The following is a 20,182-nucleotide window of genomic DNA, read 5'->3' on the forward strand; positions in this document are numbered from 1 at the left end:
TAATTATTTTAAGTTTTTTTTTACAAGAAGTTCATTCAACGAAAAGATTGCAACCTAATCTATGAATTTAAACAAAGCAAATTACAACCAGCCGCATGCTAAAAGTGGCTATACCACATGGCTGGCAAAGGATACACCACATCCCGAATGAACTTGCAAGATAAACCAAGCGAACCCTTACCTGCACGTTGTCAACTGCCACCACCGCTTGACTTTCTCTCTCTTTAATTGTTAAGCAACACTTTGTAGTACCAAAATACACGAGGAATGATCAAGACACAAATATAACATAACATGCAGAAACATAATAGTTCGGGGTGTATGAACACTTTGCAGTATCACTACTTTGGTGGACCTTGGTTTGCAATAATATATTTGCCTAACGTTTCCCTAAAAAAAACTCATAAGATTATATTTGGATCGCAAAATCTCGTGTACATGATATGACTTGAGAGATCTTTGATTCTAAACAACAAAGTCACAAAAAAATGTTGCTCTTTTTACATGAACTATTGTGAGGGTGGAAACATAGAAAAGCTTCAAAAAATAGCTTCAGTCAATTTGGTGAAGAAGTCCGTTTATTTTTCAGTATCTCCACCTCGTACGAATCGTACTCCAACAGATTAATCACCTCCAATGCATATTTATTCCCAAAAAATCTCAAGGATAATCAGAAGTTTCAAAGTTCCATTTCGTATTTTCAAACACCCATGCAAAATTGCAAACCAAATCTTTCATAAAACTTGATTTCTAGCATTAGAGCATTCATTCCCACTTAAAGGATGTATATAATGCACGATACATAGGGATGGGCAAGGGTCCAGGACCCGGCCCGACCCGGTTGGACCCGGCCCATTTTTAAGTGTCTGGCCGATACATGTGCTCGCCACGCAAATGCAAGTAAGAATTCACCAAAACAATTTCTAATTTACCAATAGAAACGGCAAGGTGCATAAACACCGTCACACTGTCATAATCATCAACTGAGCAGAGCACATAAATGCTGCTATTATCGCTCCAACTGAAACGGTGGAAGATAAATAAAAAAAAACCAATGTTAAAGAGCTATGATGAAATGTGCTCAACCTGCTTTTGCTTCTTTGCTCTGTTGCCATCTTCTTCCAATAGCTTCAATTTGTTTTTGATTGCGGCAATTTTTGCACTTCGGCTCATTTGTCCAGAAGAGCTGCCGGAATGGGTTGATCTGCTGACAACTCCGGCAACTTTAGATGAATTTTCAGCTGTTTCTGCAGCAGATTTCTCACTAGCAAGGCGTATAACCAAAGGTCGTCCACAAGCCAGCCTCCCGTGCATCTTCTCCTTGGCTAGTCTAGCTTCCTGCATGCTCACTTCAATGAAGAATGTAAGAAATTGGTTTTTGATTTGTTGTCTTCGCTCCGTTTGGTTTGGTGTAAAACGCTTTCAGTGTAAAATGATTTTCCAAGGGAAAACAAAATTCCAAACTAGTTTTCCTTTGTTTGGTTCCTAAAAGAAAATGGGAGAAGATGGTGAAGATTGAGGGGAAAAAGGGAGAGGGAGGTGAGGAGGAAACTCCCATTCAAATGGAAAAGGTTTTTCCACCTTTGAAGAAGTTATGGAAAATTATTTTTCATCTCTTGTCAAACCAAACAACGTAAAATGATTGAAAAGGGAAAATTCATTTTCCATGAAAACGTTTTACACCCTACCAAACGGAACCTAATAGTGAAAAAAAGGAACTACGTCTGCGAACGGGATTCAATATATAAGCAACTTACCTCTTTGGTGCTATATTGGACAAAAGCAAAGCCACGTGGTTCTCCTCGCTTTGGTCCTCGGGTGTGCAACAAGAAGTCCTCAGATTCAATTTTTCCATATGGAGAGAACATCTTTAGGAGAGTGGCCCTTAAATGAGAAAGACCGTGTCACAAGGGCAGAAAATGTAGGGGGGGGATTTAATTTTTATTTTATTATGCATAATACTTACTCGGAAATTCTATGATCAATGTTACCAACGTAAATCCTTCTGTTAGATGTCTCGTCACTCACACCATTTAGATCCTGTACATACAAACACCAAAGACATTTCTTTAAATGGTACTAGAGTCTCAAGTGTGGACTCTTTTATACAAACTAATCAGATTAGCAATACTGTCAACAAAAGGCCTTAATAATACTCAATATGACGGTGTAGCATGACCTCTTATACCAAAATAAGATGGTCTAAGCGTTTAACTAGCTGTTTTGAGATGCTCAGACTTTGAAAGAAACAAAAAGGGGGTTCCCCTATTATACCCACATTCTACTCTTGGCAGTCTGTACTATGCTCTGCCATAAGGTTCAAGTGAAAAACAGTTACTTGGGTAGGAAAAGCTGGTGCCTTAATTAAAAGCGTAAAACATTACCCCCTTGAATCTATCCTATGTTCCTATAAAAATATTCCCAGTCCAGTTTTTCGATCCCCAAGGTAAATGTGAGCTACTATTTCTATAACTCTGCCTTTGTTTTGATCGGACCTTGTAGGATATCTTAATGTAGTCCTGCTTTTGTGATACTAAAGTTTTATTAACCAACCGAAATTCTGACAAAATCGATGACCAATAATAGAACTAGGATTCTAGGAAAATTTATGGAAGGAGATGAGACAGAGATATAATAATATAATCAGTAGGATGTAAATTCTCGCCGGCGAGATGAATGTGAACCTTTGAAACCACCAAGAATGAAGGTATGCTCTGATATCCTAAATGACTCCAAGGGAACAAAAGTTGTTTCCTATCTGTCTACAGAAAGAATTTATATGCTGAAGAAATCTAAATCAAACAATTCTTCCTAGCCTTAGCAGACAGTGACAGATAGGAACTCACACAGATAACAATACAGGGGTGAAGTGCAACCGTGAACCAAAGGAAGACAAAGCATGTTATACAATGACATCAATAACGGCATTTCATCTCACATTATTCTACAGTGGTCCACAGTTCATAAAATCAGGGCCACTAAAGTTTACCAAAAAGAAATTTTATCACAGTTAGACAAAGCTATAAGATACATGTAAAAATGGATGATGCATTACCATAATCTTGGACATTGAATTTGATGATGATCAAGCAATGATACCCGCAAAATTAGCAATTAATATGATCCAGCACATCACTATCTCTCGTTAACTGCATTGGAATAATTCAAATTCTGATCAATAAAAGTGCCCTTACGACAATCAAGTAAGAAAGAAAGAAAGATTACGTTGAGAAAGAAAACGATGATAGAGAAATTAGAAGCATATAAACATGGAGAAAGTCTACGGGAAAAAAAAAAAAAAAAAAAAAAAAAAAGTAGTTTCTCCCACCATTAATGCACAGATAGCAGAGCTTTTAAATATTGGTTTTGGGGACAAAGAAATATGTATAGTCCTATTTATCTGGAGTTCTGAACCACAGTCAACTCGGAATATAATTCAAAGAATTGAGTTAATTCACGCACACAAAAGCTAGAATCTAAAATTGCTGGATTGAGCCCTGTAGAACTCCAGTTCACTATGCCCTTACTAAGCAAGAAGCAAACCTTTTGGAAAGGAAGTCGAAAAGAACCACAGGCTAATACAGAGACGCAGGGTAGGCGCAAGAGGAAGTCAAGGAAGTGAGGAACCCATTTAATTATAAAAGCAATCAATTCAATCAGGGGTTAATCGCCCAGCAATCTTTTAAACTGTGCTCAAGATTTAACTTTGCCCGGTGACCACTATATCAAATACAAGTAAGATTTATTATAAATAAGGGATGTGAGAGGTTAGTTGGTAATAACTTGGTATATCCCAGGAAGCTGCCTACACAACTAGATTTACTGTCTATTTCAAAGCAGCGCATCGAAGCATTTCCATTTTTGTTTCAATCGCCCATAAATATTAGCATAACAGGCGGGATTCGGCAAGCGCCTACTTCCCATAATTCTTTGGCTGACAGCCTGAGATTCTGCTAATCTAGCACCAGGATACGCACACACTCCCCTAATTCCGGTGAAATTAAAAATTTCCTAGTATATTCACAACTTCTATTCCTCCTTAATTTCAATGAAACAGCTCAACCCTTCAGTAGTTTCCATTGCCCAACAAGTACAAAAACCCTAGACATTTACTTTGTCGATCAAATAACCACCTAAATGGCAATATGTACACATATCCTTACCCCATCGCTAAGATCTCCTAGTCCTTGTCACTAAACCTATCTCATAAACCCACTGAATACCCCAGATCCCCAAGATCACCACCAATGTTGCATACTCACCTCAACCTCAATCTCAATCCACCATTATCACCACTATAGCATGCCAATTGCCAACTAGCTCAAAGCCTGTTTCTAAAACTTAAGTAACTTTTACACACCAACTAATTCAAGATTTCCTGCTGGTTTTGCTATGAGGGTTGGTCCTATCTATTTCAAAATTATGCTTGATTGCACATATATAAACTATCTAAGAACCATAACTCATCCAAATGTTCTTGCTCGGACCCGAGTAAGCGAACACATTATATGAGGTGAAGGATTAATTAACATAGTTGATACAAACTTACCATGAAGAAACTACTACCGCAACAATTTGTGATAATTCAAAGCTACTCAATGATAGGTCTGATACAAATGAACAATTCAGTTCCATATAACAACATCAACAAACCCTAAAACATAGCGCAGATAAATCAAAAGAGTTCATAAACAAATTTAATCACTAAATATATCAAAATCAATCAACAAACAAAATTGATACATCAAACCCTAGAAAATCAAACTAAACCCTAAGTTCAATCATAAAAACAGCGATTCAATGTTACTCATATTCGGAAAATGGGTATGATTAACCAAAGTTCATTCAATAAAAACAGATTACAGAGAAGAGATACCTTAGTAACTGAGCTCCGACAACATAGATTGCAACTAAAGATGTGATTTTGGTACAGAAAAACCCAGAAAGTACGGTGATTCAAGGGTTTGAACTTTGAAGCTCCGCCAATTGATACTTCTCTCTCTCTCTCTCTCAAACTCTGGTTTGGAATTGGGAGTTGGAATGTGAAATTAGCGTCTTGAACCGGTGGCCCGGTGGGTAATACGAATAGGGTCAGTAAGGCTACCCGGCTGGGATGGGATAGTAAGGTGGGCCGGTGGGCCATCTGACTCGGTACGATAAAGCATGTTGTCACGTGTTATGTTCCCCGATATTATGGCACTACAAGTTAATAGTATTACTTATATGATGCATGTGTCTTTGTGTAGGTTAATGTCATTGTGTGATATTTTCTTAAGCATAACTATGTTATTTTCTTAAGCATAACTATGTTATTTTCTTGTTGGGCATATGGGGCAGGTTGGCCAGGATCCAGTTTTGAGGATTTAGACGTTGTACGGACGGTTTAAGCAACAACCAACTATGATGACAAACCCCGCGAGGTCATCAAGATTTGTTATGGTGCGGGTATAAAGGGCATCCAAAACTGATGCTCTAGTGGGGCTTCATTTGGAGCGTGGGTGGTGCACTAACCATGGGAGTAGGCGAGGAAGCTCACTACGGTAGAGGAGCTCCTCTAGGTGGGACTAAGGTGTATGTTTTTCACTGCAACATGGAAAATTAACGTTGAAGGGGGCGTATATATTGAGCAATCAAGACAATGCGTGCAACAGATGAAGAGGAGACATCTCTGGTGTTAAGGAGTGGGATTCTTTGTGCCAATATGGCAATATCATAACTAAACGTAGGGCGAGTACAGTGAAAGCACGTTACTTTGTGTTGTACGAGATCGGCATGAGCAATATGTTGTGATAGGAAGCAACGAGTATCAAGCCTTTGAACGTCACACGAGGGCGTTTATGGATTAGGCGGGGGAGTTGGTGACGCGTTGGCATTTTCTCCAATGCTATGGCACAACGTATAATGTGAAGCTTGCTAAGTTTGTGTGATACGAATACATATATCTCGTTGCAGGTTAGTATCATTGCGTGTTATTTCTCTAAATATAGCTCTATATTCAATGCTTGTACAATTACGGAAGTAGGTTACCTAAATCAAGGCTCGGGGATTCAAACGTCACACATGCGGACACCTAGCCTAAACTCCAATTTGGTAAAATAATAAATCTCCATCAATGAATGTTGGAGTATTGTAATAAGATTATGAATCATGTGATAAACATTTTTCTATTTTTATCATTTATTTATTTTTTTTTTTTTTGCAAGGTAAGATGAATAGCCCTACTGGGTCGGAACCCCGCAAGGGTCAACCCACCCGGGTTAGCAGGCTAGACACTTTGAGAGTGGGGCGAGTGATAAGGGGAACCCTCCCTCAAAGTGCCCCTAGTGGAGATTGAACCCCCAACCTTTTGGTTGAAAGGAGGAATCTTTTCCACTAGGCCAAGACACACCTGGTTTTTCTATTCTTATCATACTTACCCATTTTCTGTACCCATTTTCTATACGAATACTTTGGTAAAGTCTTTTTATATTCCTATAAATCCCCAAACACCCCTTAAGGCTTTAAGGTATTGGACTATTGGAGTAGTTTAAAATAGTGCATTCCAACTAATTGAGGGTTGTCATTAGCAAAATGAGCATCAAAAGCATATTGAAAGTTCAATCAGATTCGTCGTTACTTTATGTAGTGCTCTAGCTAATGCTATTTCCCGGTGGAAGTATTGGATGTGCCCACTTTTTTAGCTAACATATGCATTATTGAGTGACCTATCACATCATATACCATTCTTCCCTTTTTCTTTTTGCCCATTTCTTAATGCATATTATATATCATTAACATCACTAATTGTATATTAGTAAAATTATAAAGTTATAATATTCTTTAATTACTCGTTGATCATTATGCATGGTACAACTGGTTGTATCTTATAAGATATGAGTAGGGGGTTTATTTTTGCTAATTTACCCTTTAAATGAGCAACTTGGCAAAAATATAGAAACGGGCACACCAAGCAAGGTATGTATAACATTGTGTATAATAAAAACTACTCTTGTTGAGTTGATCGAGATGAAATCATAACAAGACCCCAAATAACGTTTTTTCTTATAGAAGTTACTCATATAACATTTTTCAGATAGTCTCCTATCAGACCGCCTGACACTTACTTAAATTTTAGCTATGACTAATAATATGTCAATTGGGTAGGAGATGAATGACATAACATGTGATCTGACAATTAGTAAATCATTAGACTATCTTTTACAAGCACTTGTAAGAAAAAATTCTTTATCATATTACCAATCAATATTTTTTTAAAAGAAAACATGTAATATGACAATTTCTACTCTCTACTGTTGAAACGAATTGAGGATCAATATCAAAGCATCATTATATGTTATTATTAGTAATCATCTTCTAACTTTATTATCCCAATCATTTAGATTTTAAACTAGCATTTTTACTTATATGGGGTTACCGGCCAACTTCAAGACTCACCAAAAAGATAGGTAATGAAATTAAGAAAAAGCTCTACCCCACCTTCTTCCGTTCTTAGTGTTATTGCTTTACATTTTAGGGTTATTATATCTTCTAATCATGTTTCCAAACTTTTTACAACTAACTATTTATTTATAGGTTAGATTATGGGCTTTCAATTCATAGCAAGATAACTTAGCTAATGGGGAGTATGATTGTTAAATAGTGTACTAGTAATATCTAATAAAATAATCAAAATGTGTGATGATTAAATTTTTCTTTTTTAACCATCTCCATCTCCATCTCCATCTCCATCCCCACCCTTTAATATTCAATTTTTACGTATAATTTTCAATTTTTACGCACATCATGTTAGATGCGAGTGTGAATATTGCGTATTCCATATAGAAAGATGAAATAAAGATTCTCTGGTTTACAAATATAACTCAAGTGGGCTCCTACAATCCTACACATCGTTTATATCATTGTGTTTTTCCCAAGCCTTGGAAGGAGTCTTGGTGCAATACTTTAGGTAGTTTTGCGCAATAATAAAGCTAGTGCAAGACTATCATGAGTCTCAAAGTTGGTCTTGAAAATACAAATTAACTCATATTGCAAGACTCTTGTTTGGTCTTGGTATGGGTGAAATAAGGATGCAAGTGACATGTCAAGCCCACTTGCTATGCCGAAAACTTCAAAAAGCAGCTCAAGTGCATTCCAAGCCCACACACCCTCGTAGGGGTCGGGCCTGACAGTTATGTCTATGCTCAATTTCAATAAATTTAACGTGTTTTGTCGTGTACAGTCGTGTCTTATCATATTTTTTTCTTAAAAGAAAATGCTGCCAAAGCCTAACCCACGACTTCGTGCTCGTATCAGACCATACTTTTTTCATGCCCGTATCAAACCGTGCTAGACCGTGACGTGCTGTGTCTACCCGACCCAGTATCATCTTTTACTCATTAGTCATTACCCTTCATCAATCCGATTAGAAAACATAATGTGTACATAATCTCTGACATATGATCCAAAACCCTAAAAGTCAAGATGTCAGAATCCAAAAAATTTCATTCATTCAAATAGAAAAATGGGAAAGAAATTTGACAAAGTGGTATTTTGGGCCCCCCAATTCCCAAAACATTGCACAAAACAATTTCAATTTCACTATTAATCCACAATCCATCATTCCATGTGAACACCAACGGTCCTAATTCTTCTTTTTTGTCAAATTAATATAAAAATTCCCCATTTTTTCCAAAACTTTACAATCTGCAATCACACTCACTCTGAACAGTGCCCATAATTTGATAAGATAAAGTGAAAAATTAAACTAAATGACACAATTTTCTGTAAAATTCAGCAACAAAAATAGATACCCAGATGATGGATTCTCTCTTTTCTCTGTTAATCTTCTGTTTAATGATCAATTTTTCTGCTTCTTCTTTTAACCCACCTGATAATTACCTCTTAAACTGTGGTTCAAACTCGGAAATTTCAGTTGAAAACCGTGTTTTTGTTGGAGATTTAACAAAACCCAGATTCGCTTCAGTTGATTCTTCAGCTAAATCATCACCAATTTCGGTTTCCAACCCAAACCCATCTTCAAATTCACCCTCAATTTACAGCACAGCTAGGGTGTTCTTAGGTGGTTCCAGAACAACTTATGAATTCAGCATCAAAACAAGGGGAATTCATTTGGTACGTCTTCATTTCTCGCCTTTCAATTCTGAGAAATATAATCTAAGTTCTGCAATTTTTAGTGTTTCTGCAAATGGGTATTCACTGTTTCATGGGTTCAGACCTTCAAAGTTGTTTTTAAGGGAGTTCATAATTAGGGTAAACTCTGATAAGCTTGGAATTGAGTTTAACCCAGATGGTGGCCCAACCGGGCTCGGGTTTGTCAACGCAATTGAGGTGATTTCAGCTCCTGAGAATTTAATCCTCGATTTTGGGGTGATGTCTCTTGGTAATTATGGTGTTAAAGAGTATAAAAACATGTCTTCAGAAATTTTAGAGCCTGTTTTTAGGGTTAATGTAGGTGGATTGAAGTTAACCCCTTTTAATGATACCCTTTGGAGAACTTGGATTCCAGATGATGATTATCTGGTTTTACAATCTGCTGCTAAAAGATTGAGCACAAATCATGCTCCTAATTACAAAGTTAATGGTGATAGTAGAGAGATTGCACCTGATAATGTATACATGACAGCACAAGTTATGAATCAGAATAACATGACAGGTTATTCAGATTTCAACATAACCTGGAATTTTCCTGTGATTGATCATGTAATGTACCTTGTGAGGCTGCATTTCTGTGATATTGTTAGTATTGGGCTTAATCAGCTCTATTTCAATGTGTTTATCAATGGAATGATGGCATATAAAGACCTTGATTTGTCGGCAGTTACGTATCATTCGCTTGCTTCTCCTTATTACCTTGATTACGTTGTGCGAATGGACCATTCGGGCCCTATTCAGGTTAGCGTTGGGCCGTCTTCGTTGAGTACTTCTTTGAAGAAGAATGCTATCTTGAATGGAGTTGAGATTATGAAGATAGTGAACAGCAAGGTTACCGGGCCCAGGTCCGGGCCCAAGAATATGTGGGTGGTTTTGGGTTGTGTTCTTGGTGGTGTTGCTGTTTTGAGCTTCGTGTTGGTGGTTGTTTTTGTTGCACTAAAATGCAGGAAGAAGAAACCGAAACCTGCATCAGAAAGTGCAGGTTGGACTACCTTACGCCCAACGGGTAGCATGTATAGTAGAGTTACAGAAAGTAGTACTTCACCCCACAGAACCGGATTGAAAATCCCGTTTGAGGAAATACAATTTGCAACAAACAATTTTGACAGGAGTTTGATTGTTGGTACAGGCGGATTTGGGATGGTGTTCAAAGGTGTTCTTAGAGATGGTACTAAAGTTGCTGTGAAACGGGGCATGCCCGGGTCAAGACAGGGTTTACCCGAGTTTCAGACTGAAATATCCGTTTTATCAAAAATCAGACACCGCCACCTCGTGGCAATGGTGGGCTACTGTGAAGAACAGTCGGAAATGATCCTAGCATATGAGTACGTAGAAAAAGGGCCGTTGAAAAAGCACCTATACGGTGGTAAAACACCACCATTATCGTGGAAACAGAGGCTTGATATCTGCATTGGTGCAGCTCGGGGTCTTCATTACCTTCATACCGGTTTTGCTCACGGAATCATACATCGAGATGTTAAATCCACCAACATTTTACTCGATGAAAGTTTCGTTGCCAAAGTGGCAGATTTCGGGCTTTCAAGATCCGGCCCGCTTCTTGATCAAACCCATGTCAGCACCGGTGTAAAGGGTAGTTTTGGGTATCTTGACCCGGAATACTTCAGAAGACAGCAACTCACTGATAAATCAGATGTTTACTCTTTTGGTGTTGTGTTGCTTGAAGTTCTTTGTGCTAGACCTGCAGTTGATCCTCAACTCACACGGGAACAAGTAAATTTAGCCGAATGGGCGTTAGAGTTTCAAACACAAGGGCTTCTAGAAGAAATTATCGATCCCAATCTAAAAGATCAGATCAAACCGAACTCTTTGAAAAAATTCGGAGATACAGCACAGAAATGTTTAGCTGAATACGGTGTTGATAGGCCGACAATGGGTGATGTTCTTTGGAACTTGGAGTATGCATTGCAACTTCAAGAAGGTCAAACGACAATGGATACAAATGATACATCAAGTGTTACGTTTACTTCAGAGATTTCAGGAACGAGAATTGTTCCTCGTGATTCTGGTAATGTTGTTATTCCTATTGAGGATATAACTGATGAGAATTTATGTAAGTCAACTAGTGATGTTTTCTCTCAATTAGTGACTAATGAAGGCAGATAGTCTACTACAATGTGGTTGGTTAATCAAGTCCTAGTTAGTTGATGTTCTTCAGCACTGTATATTATTGGTAATCATCTGAAATTTCATACCCTTCTTTGAAATTTGATTTAGGGTTTTGATTTGCATTTTTTGGTCATTGTTTCCACTTATATATGGAATATTTCCTCCGTTTCATGATAGATGTTCCAGTTTCTTTTTTCAAGTTTGTCAATGCACATTTTAAATCATTTTTCTCTATAATTACACATATTAAAAATTATAAAATTTTGATATTTTTATTTTACTCACCAATCAAAGATCATCACATGAATATGTTGTTTTTTTTATATATATTGGAATTTAGAAAATTCTCTTCAGTTATAAATAGTGTGAAAAACGTGAACTGGAACATCATAATAGAACGGAAGGAGTAGTTCTATTTTCATAGTAATGTACTAGAGATGGTTTTGCCTATGGATGTGCTAATTTGCTTATTATCTGCAGTTCTCTAAGTTCTAGAATCTATTCTTGGACATTTAGTCAAGATCACTAACTAAAACAGAAAAAGTGAATAACCATACTAATTAAAAGTCTATAACAGTTCTTCACACATATTAAGAAGTTGGTTGGAACTTAACGTAGAATCTCTATTCTATAAGGGAACTCGTGAGGTCGATTTAGTAATTGTCATTTTGGTGTCCCCTATAGGATAGACCAAAACACCCTTTAATGTCTCATATAAAATAGATTAAAAAAACTGATAATTGAATTAACTTAAAAGTAAGTGATAAAAGTCGTAATTTAGTCGCAAGAGTGACGTGGCACGCTTACATGTCATATTTTGAATTGAAATTTAAGATACTTAACATATACTCCCTCAGTTCAGAAACACCAAAAGGACAGTGAGCAAAGTTAATGCAATTGACTAAAAAAAAATCAGCAACTACAGTTAGGATGATTACCTTCTTTTAGCAGTTTTGTTATCAGCAAACACATCTTCTGTACTACAGATCAAGAACCAGAATATGATGCAGCACATTGCATCTGTAACCTATTTGTTGTGGAATAATTTGCAGTATGAATATGATGTCTGACAAACGGTACTGTCGGCGTTCACTAGCCACAAATTGGATGCAAAGCAAAACTGCAGTTAAAAGACTGCAGATTCTTGAGAGTTGAGATTAGACAGCAGTGGTTCTTGCTCCTCAACAACACATTCTCCCTAAAGTTCTCCAAATGAACTTGCTTCTGATGGAAATGCTCTTAACAAGGGAAAACAAGAATATTACAGCATATTACTTTCAGAAAGCAAATTACAGTGAAAAAAAATGGCAAACTGCACTTTGTGGCCAAAAAAAAGGCCTTAGTTAGCCAATCTCTGAATCTCATTCCTCTTCAAAATTTAATAGGTACATCCATTCAAGAACAATAAGCGCGTTCTTTTGTCAAAAACAAGAGACAAAAGAACAAGCTGTAAATTTGAACATACAACCAAAACAAAGTACATTGACTTCAACTTCACTCATAAGCCTTTTCCCAGTCATCTACAACTTCTGCACTGTCATCAGTAACACTGTTTAATGGTGCAGTCTTTATTTCCCTGTCAGAAGTAGTGGGTTCAGCAGCTGCTGCAGTTCTTTTGGCATTGTCCATGGCTCTTGTTGAGCCCAATGAAGATTCGGGGTTCAGAACCGTCCACCGGTTCATTGTCGTGGTCACTGATGGCTCACGGCCTTTCGTTGATGAAGAGGGTCCCACATCAGATGTAGCCTGACCACTAGACCACTCCTCCTCCTCACCCCATGAATCTTCAACCCAATTATTACCATCCTTCAAACCCGTTTTTTTCCAGGGGTTACCCTTAGGACCTGAAGAAGCTGCAGCTGCTGGTGCACCTCCCCAAGCAGTCACTGCAGCAGTTCCAGCACCACTGTGTTGAACGACAGCAGCACCTTGATAAACCGATCCATTATCTAACCTTCTCATAGCAGTTGCTGCTCGAGCAGGATCACTGAAAACAGCAAGGGCATTCTTGTCATTCAACCACACCAGTTCACATTCACCACCAAACCGTAGAACCAACGTGCTGATGTCTGCATCACTTGGAAGATCAAGCAGGGCAACAACAAGCCTAGGGTCCATATCCACCAGCGGGTCAAAACCGGGCGGGTGGTGGGCGTTCACTGCGGCTAAACCCTTAGGTCCAATAATCCGAGCCGGGGCTTTGGATTTTGGAGTGGCGTGAACCACTACGAACCGCTTTGGCTCCCAACCAGCAGCACTGATGGTTAGTTTCCATCTCTCTGCTATTAGCCGGATTGCATCTCGTTTCTCCTTCTGCATTGTACAAAACACATGAACCTTGATATTGCTGGTACTATTTACTTTGCCTTTTCCGAGTACCAAGTGTTTGCATCTCTCCTCAACTGCAAGTACCCATTTTGGATCACGGCGAAGTAATTCTGATAACACTTGTGAAACAGCTGAATTTTCACCAAAATGAAGAGCATCAAGACTAGGCTGAGAAATATCAAAAGCATCTGCAAGAACACGCTTCCTCTCAAGCTTGGCACATTCATCATCACACATGAGCTTCCTCTGTCCGAGTGGAACTCTTTTCTCGTTTGCTTCCACAGGTTGAAGTGGTGCCGGAAGCTTCTGAAGAGTAGAAGCTTCTAGAAAATTAACAGCACTAAACCCTGAATTGCTTCCCCCACCAGCATCACAAGGCACCGTTGCCGTAATTCTACCACAAGAGCATGTGATTGTCACAGGGAATTCACATCTCGAGTCGGGACAAAGAGCCGTAGGGTGGCAGAGAGCTTGACATGTGTGTCTACAATCTCTCCTCGGTGCACCACAAACTTGCCCACAAGAACCCTTTATTAGGGCAGAATCTGATGAAGATCCACCCGTTTGATCACAGGGTGCCGCGTGGCAACTCCTGGCACAGGCGTGGAGCCCACATCGCCTCGTCTTTCCACAAAGTTTGTTACAAGTTATCTCCTTTGACCCACATGGAATGTTGCGAAGAACCACGTGACCACCCACGCATTCCTTTGCTATGGGAATTGAACAAGGAGGGCAGTCTCCAAAATGGCAGCTGTGAGTAGATTGGTGGCCACAAGGTTGAGGAACAGAACACGGATATTGGCACGTAGGAGGAGGGGTCCCACAAGGTAAGGGTGGTGGGATTGAAGTCCTTCCACACGCGCATGTAAGGTCGGTAAAAATTGTTTCCAAGCAAGGAGGGCAATGGCCACAGTGACAGAAAGCCTCACAGGAATGCTGCCCACATTTCAACTTCTTTCCACACGGCATAGAACACAAGTGTGGGTTCCAATCATTAGATATAGATATAGTGTTGCTAGAATCGGAAAGAGGGCAGCAACGCTCACTACAACGATGCCTTCCACAATTCTTCTTACGCCCACATTGACGATCACAGACGAATTTCTCACCGGCTAGTGTGGTTTTATAGCATTCCACGGTGCGAGAAGTTGAACCACAGCGGCATTTTTGAGTGACAAACTCAGAGCACGGAGAACAATCTCCAGAATGACACTTATCCTTACAGTAATGCTTCCCACAAGGAAGACGCTTGTTGCAAGTACCTGAACATGTCGGTATTGGATCAAGACAACTCCTTCGCGGAACCTTGAGAATAGTCTTCCCACAATAACAGGTCTTCACTTTGCTGGGTAACAAGTCACACTCCCCACATGGGCCCGGGTGGCAAATTTCAGCGCAATAATGGTTTCCACACCTCAACTTACTTCCACATGTAGAACTACAAGAGAAAAGACCATTATCCGGGCTTATCTCTCCCTTCAATGACATATCTCCACAAATAACCACTTCGGACCTCTTCTTACAGAAGCAAGAGGAGTCTACGGGAATCTGACACGGCTCACACGGACCCACATGACATTTTCGATTACAACGGTGACGCCCACATTCGAGAATCTTATCACAGACCTGACCACAAGTGTGCACAGACTTCTGTTCGGAACATCTTGTGGTAATTACTTTTTTGCCACAAGGACAAGGCCGAGGAGGCGCAAAAGCCTTGCATGGAGGACACGGACCGGGATGACACTGCAACACGCAAAGATGAGGACACATAACCTCCTTGCTTAAACCAGGTCTTGGAATTTCCCTCTCCAACGGTTTTCCACAAGGCTCGCCGCAAGAGTGTGGTGTCAAGTACAAATCTGATGACGGGTCGTGCCTCTTCCCACAAAAGCAAAGATAACGAATATCCTTCGACGTTGTTAGCTGCACTGCTTGACATCCGGGGCACCGCCAATTGAATCCCTGGATTTTCTCAGCAGATGTATCGGCAGAAGTAGGCGCACGAGCCCATTTCTTGATACAATTCAAGTGAAAAATAGAGTAGCAACTTGAGCAAGACCAAACAGGAGCATTCCTTCTCACCATATCATAACAAATCATACATTCCACAGTTCCCTTACTTAACTTCTCTTGAATTTCTTGCACCAATTGAGGTAAATCCGAATCCACAACTTTTCCTCCCCATTTTTTCTGATTACCTTTATCCTTGTTTACAGCTGCTCCTTTCTCTTCCACACCCTCCCTTGTTTCATTTCTCTCCCTTCTTAAGTACTGAGGTCGACCCATATGACTTCGACCCCCACCACCACCACCTCCACCACCTCCTCGAAATCCTCGACCTCCTCTACTTTCCGTTTGTCCCTGTCTCTCTCTATTATCCCATCGGCCCGGCCTTTCTCTACTGTCAAATTGCCCCTGTCTCTCTCTACTGTCAAATTGCCCCTGTCTCTCTCTACTGTCAAATTGCCCCTGTCTCTCTCTGCTGTCAAATTGCCCCTGTCTCTCTCTACTGTCGAATTGCCCCGGCCTCTCAAGGCCATCACCGGCATTTTGACCGGCATAAACGTTGAAGTTCGACGGAGGAGAAGTTAAGATACCAGGACCTCTTGCAACCCACTGTTGGGCCTGGGCCTGGGCCTGCTGGCGACCATTTTGGCCAGGGAATCTAGAACGATCTCTACGAACATCTTGAGTTTGAAAACTCATAATTCCAGCAACAATTCTCAAAATCAAACTTCCCTCCTCACTCACAAGAATAACCCTCTAAATCAAATTGGGAATTTACAAAATCCACCCAGAAAACAAAGCTCGATTTAGGTTTTAAGTTTCTTCTTACACCCCTGAAATAATTCCATACATTTAATCAATAACAACCCAGAAATTCAAACATATCAGTACAAAAAATGAACAAACCCCACATTAACACACCCAAAAAAAACAAAATTAACAAGAATAATTCATCTTTTTCGTAACATTTCCTATTTAATTCGCAACCCTAGCATTATTTCCCGATATAGCAATACCATAAAATCACCAAGAAAATCAAAAATTACAAACTACCCAGAAAAAATTCAACCAAGTAAGAAATCATAAACATCCAAAATTGCAGAAATGAGCAAGAACAAAAAGAATACTAACCTCTGATAGATGAGAATTAGGAAAGTTCAACAATCGAATTTGTTCCCTCTCTCTCTCCTCTCTTTCTCGCTCTAGACTTGGGTAGGAGAAGTTCACGGGGTTCTCTAGGAGAGAGAAATTGAAACCTGGGGAAAGCTTTAATCCTGAGAAATGGGGGTGACCGACTTTATAAGGGGGGGGAAACCAGAATAATTAATTTAATTTTTAATTTTAATTTTAAAATGGAAATTAGAAAGAGGTGTCTTGGAGACCAAGCGAAAGGGGGAAGATGACGACTCGTTATAGTGTTTGTAGATTCGAAGAAGGTCAATAAACCGACTTTGGATTTGTTGAGCCCATATTGTGTATAACGGGTCACAATATGGGCTTTTTGGTACCTTCATAGCACTTGTGCCCTTTACCCTATATTTTGAGTACATGAGTGTATGTTGTGTATCTTGTTGTTGATCTGTTTCGATATTCGATCTTAAAAGCGGTGTGTAGAACATATGGATATATGATGTGATAATGTGTGACGAATTCTAACGATGGACATACACAATCCATATGGATATATGATGTGATAACGTGTGACGAATCCTACATTTTGGGTGCATGAGTGTATGTTGAGTATCTTGTTGTTGATCTGTTTCGATATTCGATCTTGCAGTCGTGCTCGGAAGAGCGGCTTGAGTAATAATAACCAATACGTATGGATATATGATGTGATCATGTGTGGCGAATCTTGAAGATGGATTGTGTATGTCATTCGTTGATTTGGTGCGCCAGATTTACAGGCGATGTGTATGGTAATGGTTATTATGGAGGATATTGTCATACTGACAGCGAATCAGCTGATGCAAATTTGTAGAAGTCCACGAGGATTTGTGATTGTGTATGAAGAAGAAGAAGAAGAAGAAGTAGAAGAAGGTAGAAAATGGATTTGTGTGATGTGTATGGTAACGGTTATTATGGAGGATACTGGCAGGGAATCAGCTGGTGCAAATTTATAGGAGTCCACGAGGATTTGTGATTGTGTATAAACAAGAAGAAGGTAGAAAATGGATTAGTGCGATGTGTATGGTAACGATTATTATGGAGGACACTGGCAGCGAAACAGTTGATGCCAATTTGTAGAAGTCCACGGGGATTTGTGATTGTGTATGAAGAAGAAGAAGAAGGTAGAAAATGGATTAGTGCATGACTAGAGAGTAAGAGTCATTTCACATGAGGATATTTTTGATATGATATCATGTTCGGAAGTGTCAGATTTTTTACCTAGTTACAATGTTTCATGAAATAAGACATTTTGCATTCAAAAAATTTATGCCGGACTCTAAAAAACATATATGAGGGTTATATCACAATTAGGAAACTATCTTGAATGTATCCAAGAATATTTTAAAAGTTATCTATATATTATTATTTACGTATTGTACTACGATGCATGTTGCGAAATGTTTAATAACACGTGGATATAAGATGTGTGATCATGGATTGTGTATGTCATGCACCCACTGATTTGGTGTGTGATTATATATATTGTATGGTTACAAATGTTGTGATAGCAGACTTGCAAGTGTGTGTTTGTAGGAGTCAGCGAGGATGAAGGTAGAAGAATAGTAAAGGCATGGCTATAACATAAAAAAAAAATCCGCAATGCGCATGCTTTCGCTCTGATGCCATATTTAGAGGTGTCTCATTTTATGACCTAGTTAATATTACATTTTATTTTAAGAGACACATTAAAGTAATACCCCAATTAGAAAACTATTTAGAAGATTTCAAAGAATATTCAGATCGAAAACTCATCTACGACTAGTTACGTATTGTATTGAATCGCATGTTATGGAATATTTTGATATATATATATGAATATAGGACGTGTAATATTATGATTGATTGTGTATGATTGTATGCATGAGTTGATACGTCAATTTCGCATAAAATACGCATGCATCAGTGTATGTATACGTTATATATGCAAATGTAGTCGATAGGAGCATGATGATCTTCATATTCTTTTGAGTTTGAATAAAATTAGAATTAGTGGATTTTAAAAAAAAAAATACGACCAGATTCAGGATATTAAAGTCATTTTCTGGCCTTAAATACTGCAGGTCCCTAAAAAAAACCGTAATTAAAACCCGACCATTGTAAAGATTTTTTTAAAAGCTACTCCGTACTCCGTATTTCAAAAGTAGATTTTTTTAACTCAAAGCTCTCTACCGATTCTCTCTCAATTAAACATCGATAAGAGGTTTTGATTTATTAAATATTTGGAGATTTGGATTAATGTTAAATGACTCATCTAAGTTTCTGGCCAAAACTCTTTGATTCCCTAAGGTTCTCTCAACCAAACACCTCATTTATCTTTCTCAATCCACAACATAACACATTTGAGGTAATTAACTAATCAAGACTTCAAATTTGTTATAAAGGGGAAAGTATTAAAAACTTATAATAACATGCGAAATACGTACACGTTATGAGTTCACATATTGTATAGATAAGGAATTTAGGAGATATAGAGTACAAACTAATTACTCCGTACTACATATCTCTCCATGCATGCGTGTCTAATAAAACATTTATTTTGGCTAATTCGACCGTTTCTAAGTAAGCACATCACTTGATTCACTTCTAAAGGAGAAAATATGCGATTGTTTGTTGTTTGCATATCACAATGTCAATGTTGTTATACCGATTATATTTTTTTTTTACAAGCTACTAATGAGAAAGAGAAATTTAAACACAAAACCTCTATTTTACTCACAATGCAAATATAAGTTTTGAAAGTTAATATGTGAGCATAATTAGATGTTTGATGATAGGTGTAGTCATAAACAACATGTGACAAAAGATAATGACAGTCGTTTAATTAGTGGGCTAAAGTAATCTGCACGGACTTGGTTGGACTTGGGTCGGCCCCACTTCCTTCATAATTGTACTAATTCGACCAATTCCTCTAATCTCATCCCCACCACCCCAAATCATCATACACCTTACTAATTTCCATGAATTGCCAACCATAAAATAAAATTGTTCGCAATTATTTTGAAATCGAGGTAGTATTAGTAATGAACGGATTATGATGATGGTTATATTAATATAATTTATAATTATATTAATGATCATAAATACATTAAGAAAAAAAGATATATGTGCTCATTCGGTGTTACTGCCAATTTTCAATTTTTGTTTTTTTGTTTTGTTTTATAAGTCATATGATTTATATTGAATCATGAACTAAAAGATAATTTCATTTATGGTAATCATGTTAATTTTGAAAAATGGCCATAAAAATCTGGAAGCTATTGTTTGTGGTTTTCATATTTTGGTTTTAGTTTTTTAAAAAACAAAAAAGTGAAAACAAAAGACGATATCGAACGGATCCCAAGGCTTAAGATTATGTTTAATTGACATTATAAGGGGAAAAAACGAATAAATAAGATAA

The 20,182-nt window shown here is 38.3% G+C and overlaps 3 protein-coding genes across 4 annotated transcripts; 1 reads left to right on the top strand and 2 right to left on the bottom strand.

Annotated features, from left to right (window-relative positions):
* Positions 1-718: 718 nt before the first annotated feature.
* Positions 719-5,067, bottom strand: LOC110784126 (uncharacterized). 2 transcript variants are annotated; one of them, XM_021988539.2, is made up of 5 exons: positions 4,877-5,067; positions 3,056-3,149; positions 1,967-2,040; positions 1,758-1,884; positions 719-1,338 (listed from the first exon to the last, which is right to left on the bottom strand). In XM_021988539.2, exons 2-5 carry the CDS (start codon positions 3,068-3,070, stop codon positions 1,066-1,068), a joined length of 489 nt encoding a protein of 162 aa, XP_021844231.1. In that variant the 5' UTR covers positions 3,071-3,149; positions 4,877-5,067; the 3' UTR covers positions 719-1,065. The 2 variants fall into 2 exon arrangements, with proteins under 2 accessions (XP_021844231.1, XP_021844232.1); XM_021988540.2 differs by lacking the exons at positions 3,056-3,149; positions 4,877-5,067 and having other exon boundaries at positions 719-1,349; positions 1,967-1,981.
* Positions 5,068-8,539: 3,472 nt separating this feature from the next.
* LOC110784125 (probable receptor-like protein kinase At5g24010) lies at positions 8,540-11,455 on the top strand. Its single transcript, XM_021988538.2, has one exon. The coding sequence runs from the start codon at positions 8,794-8,796 to the stop codon at positions 11,272-11,274; it is 2,481 nt and encodes an 826-aa protein (XP_021844230.2). The 5' UTR covers positions 8,540-8,793; the 3' UTR covers positions 11,275-11,455.
* A 1,165-nt stretch (positions 11,456-12,620) lies between these two features.
* Positions 12,621-17,018, bottom strand: LOC110784124 (NF-X1-type zinc finger protein NFXL1). The gene is made up of 2 exons (XM_021988537.2): positions 16,747-17,018; positions 12,621-16,448 (listed from the first exon to the last, which is right to left on the bottom strand). Exon 2 carries the CDS (start codon positions 16,312-16,314, stop codon positions 12,772-12,774), a length of 3,543 nt encoding a protein of 1,180 aa, XP_021844229.2. The 5' UTR covers positions 16,315-16,448; positions 16,747-17,018; the 3' UTR covers positions 12,621-12,771.
* Between the last annotated feature and the right edge of the window lie 3,164 nt (positions 17,019-20,182).

The sequence above is a fragment of the Spinacia oleracea genome, chromosome 3, assembly GCF_020520425.1.
Source record: "Spinacia oleracea cultivar Varoflay chromosome 3, BTI_SOV_V1, whole genome shotgun sequence".
In the NCBI taxonomy this organism is placed as follows: domain Eukaryota; kingdom Viridiplantae; phylum Streptophyta; class Magnoliopsida; order Caryophyllales; family Amaranthaceae; genus Spinacia; species Spinacia oleracea.

Excerpts from the sequence above, each read along its gene's own strand:
- LOC110784124 (XM_021988537.2), bottom strand. The coding sequence starts at position 16,314 with ATGAGTTTTCAAACTCAAGATGTTCGTAGAGATCGTTCTAGATTCCCT.
- LOC110784126 (XM_021988539.2), bottom strand. Across the intron at positions 1,885-1,966 it reads ATTGATCATAGAATTTCCGA|GGCCACTCTCCTAAAGATGT; the intron begins GTAAGTATTATG and ends TTCTCATTTAAG. Across the intron at positions 1,339-1,757 it reads TCCAATATAGCACCAAAGAG|GAAGCTAGACTAGCCAAGGA; the intron begins GTAAGTTGCTTA and ends GTGAGCATGCAG.
- LOC110784125 (XM_021988538.2), top strand. The coding sequence starts at position 8,794 with ATGATGGATTCTCTCTTTTCTCTGTTAATCTTCTGTTTAATGATCAAT.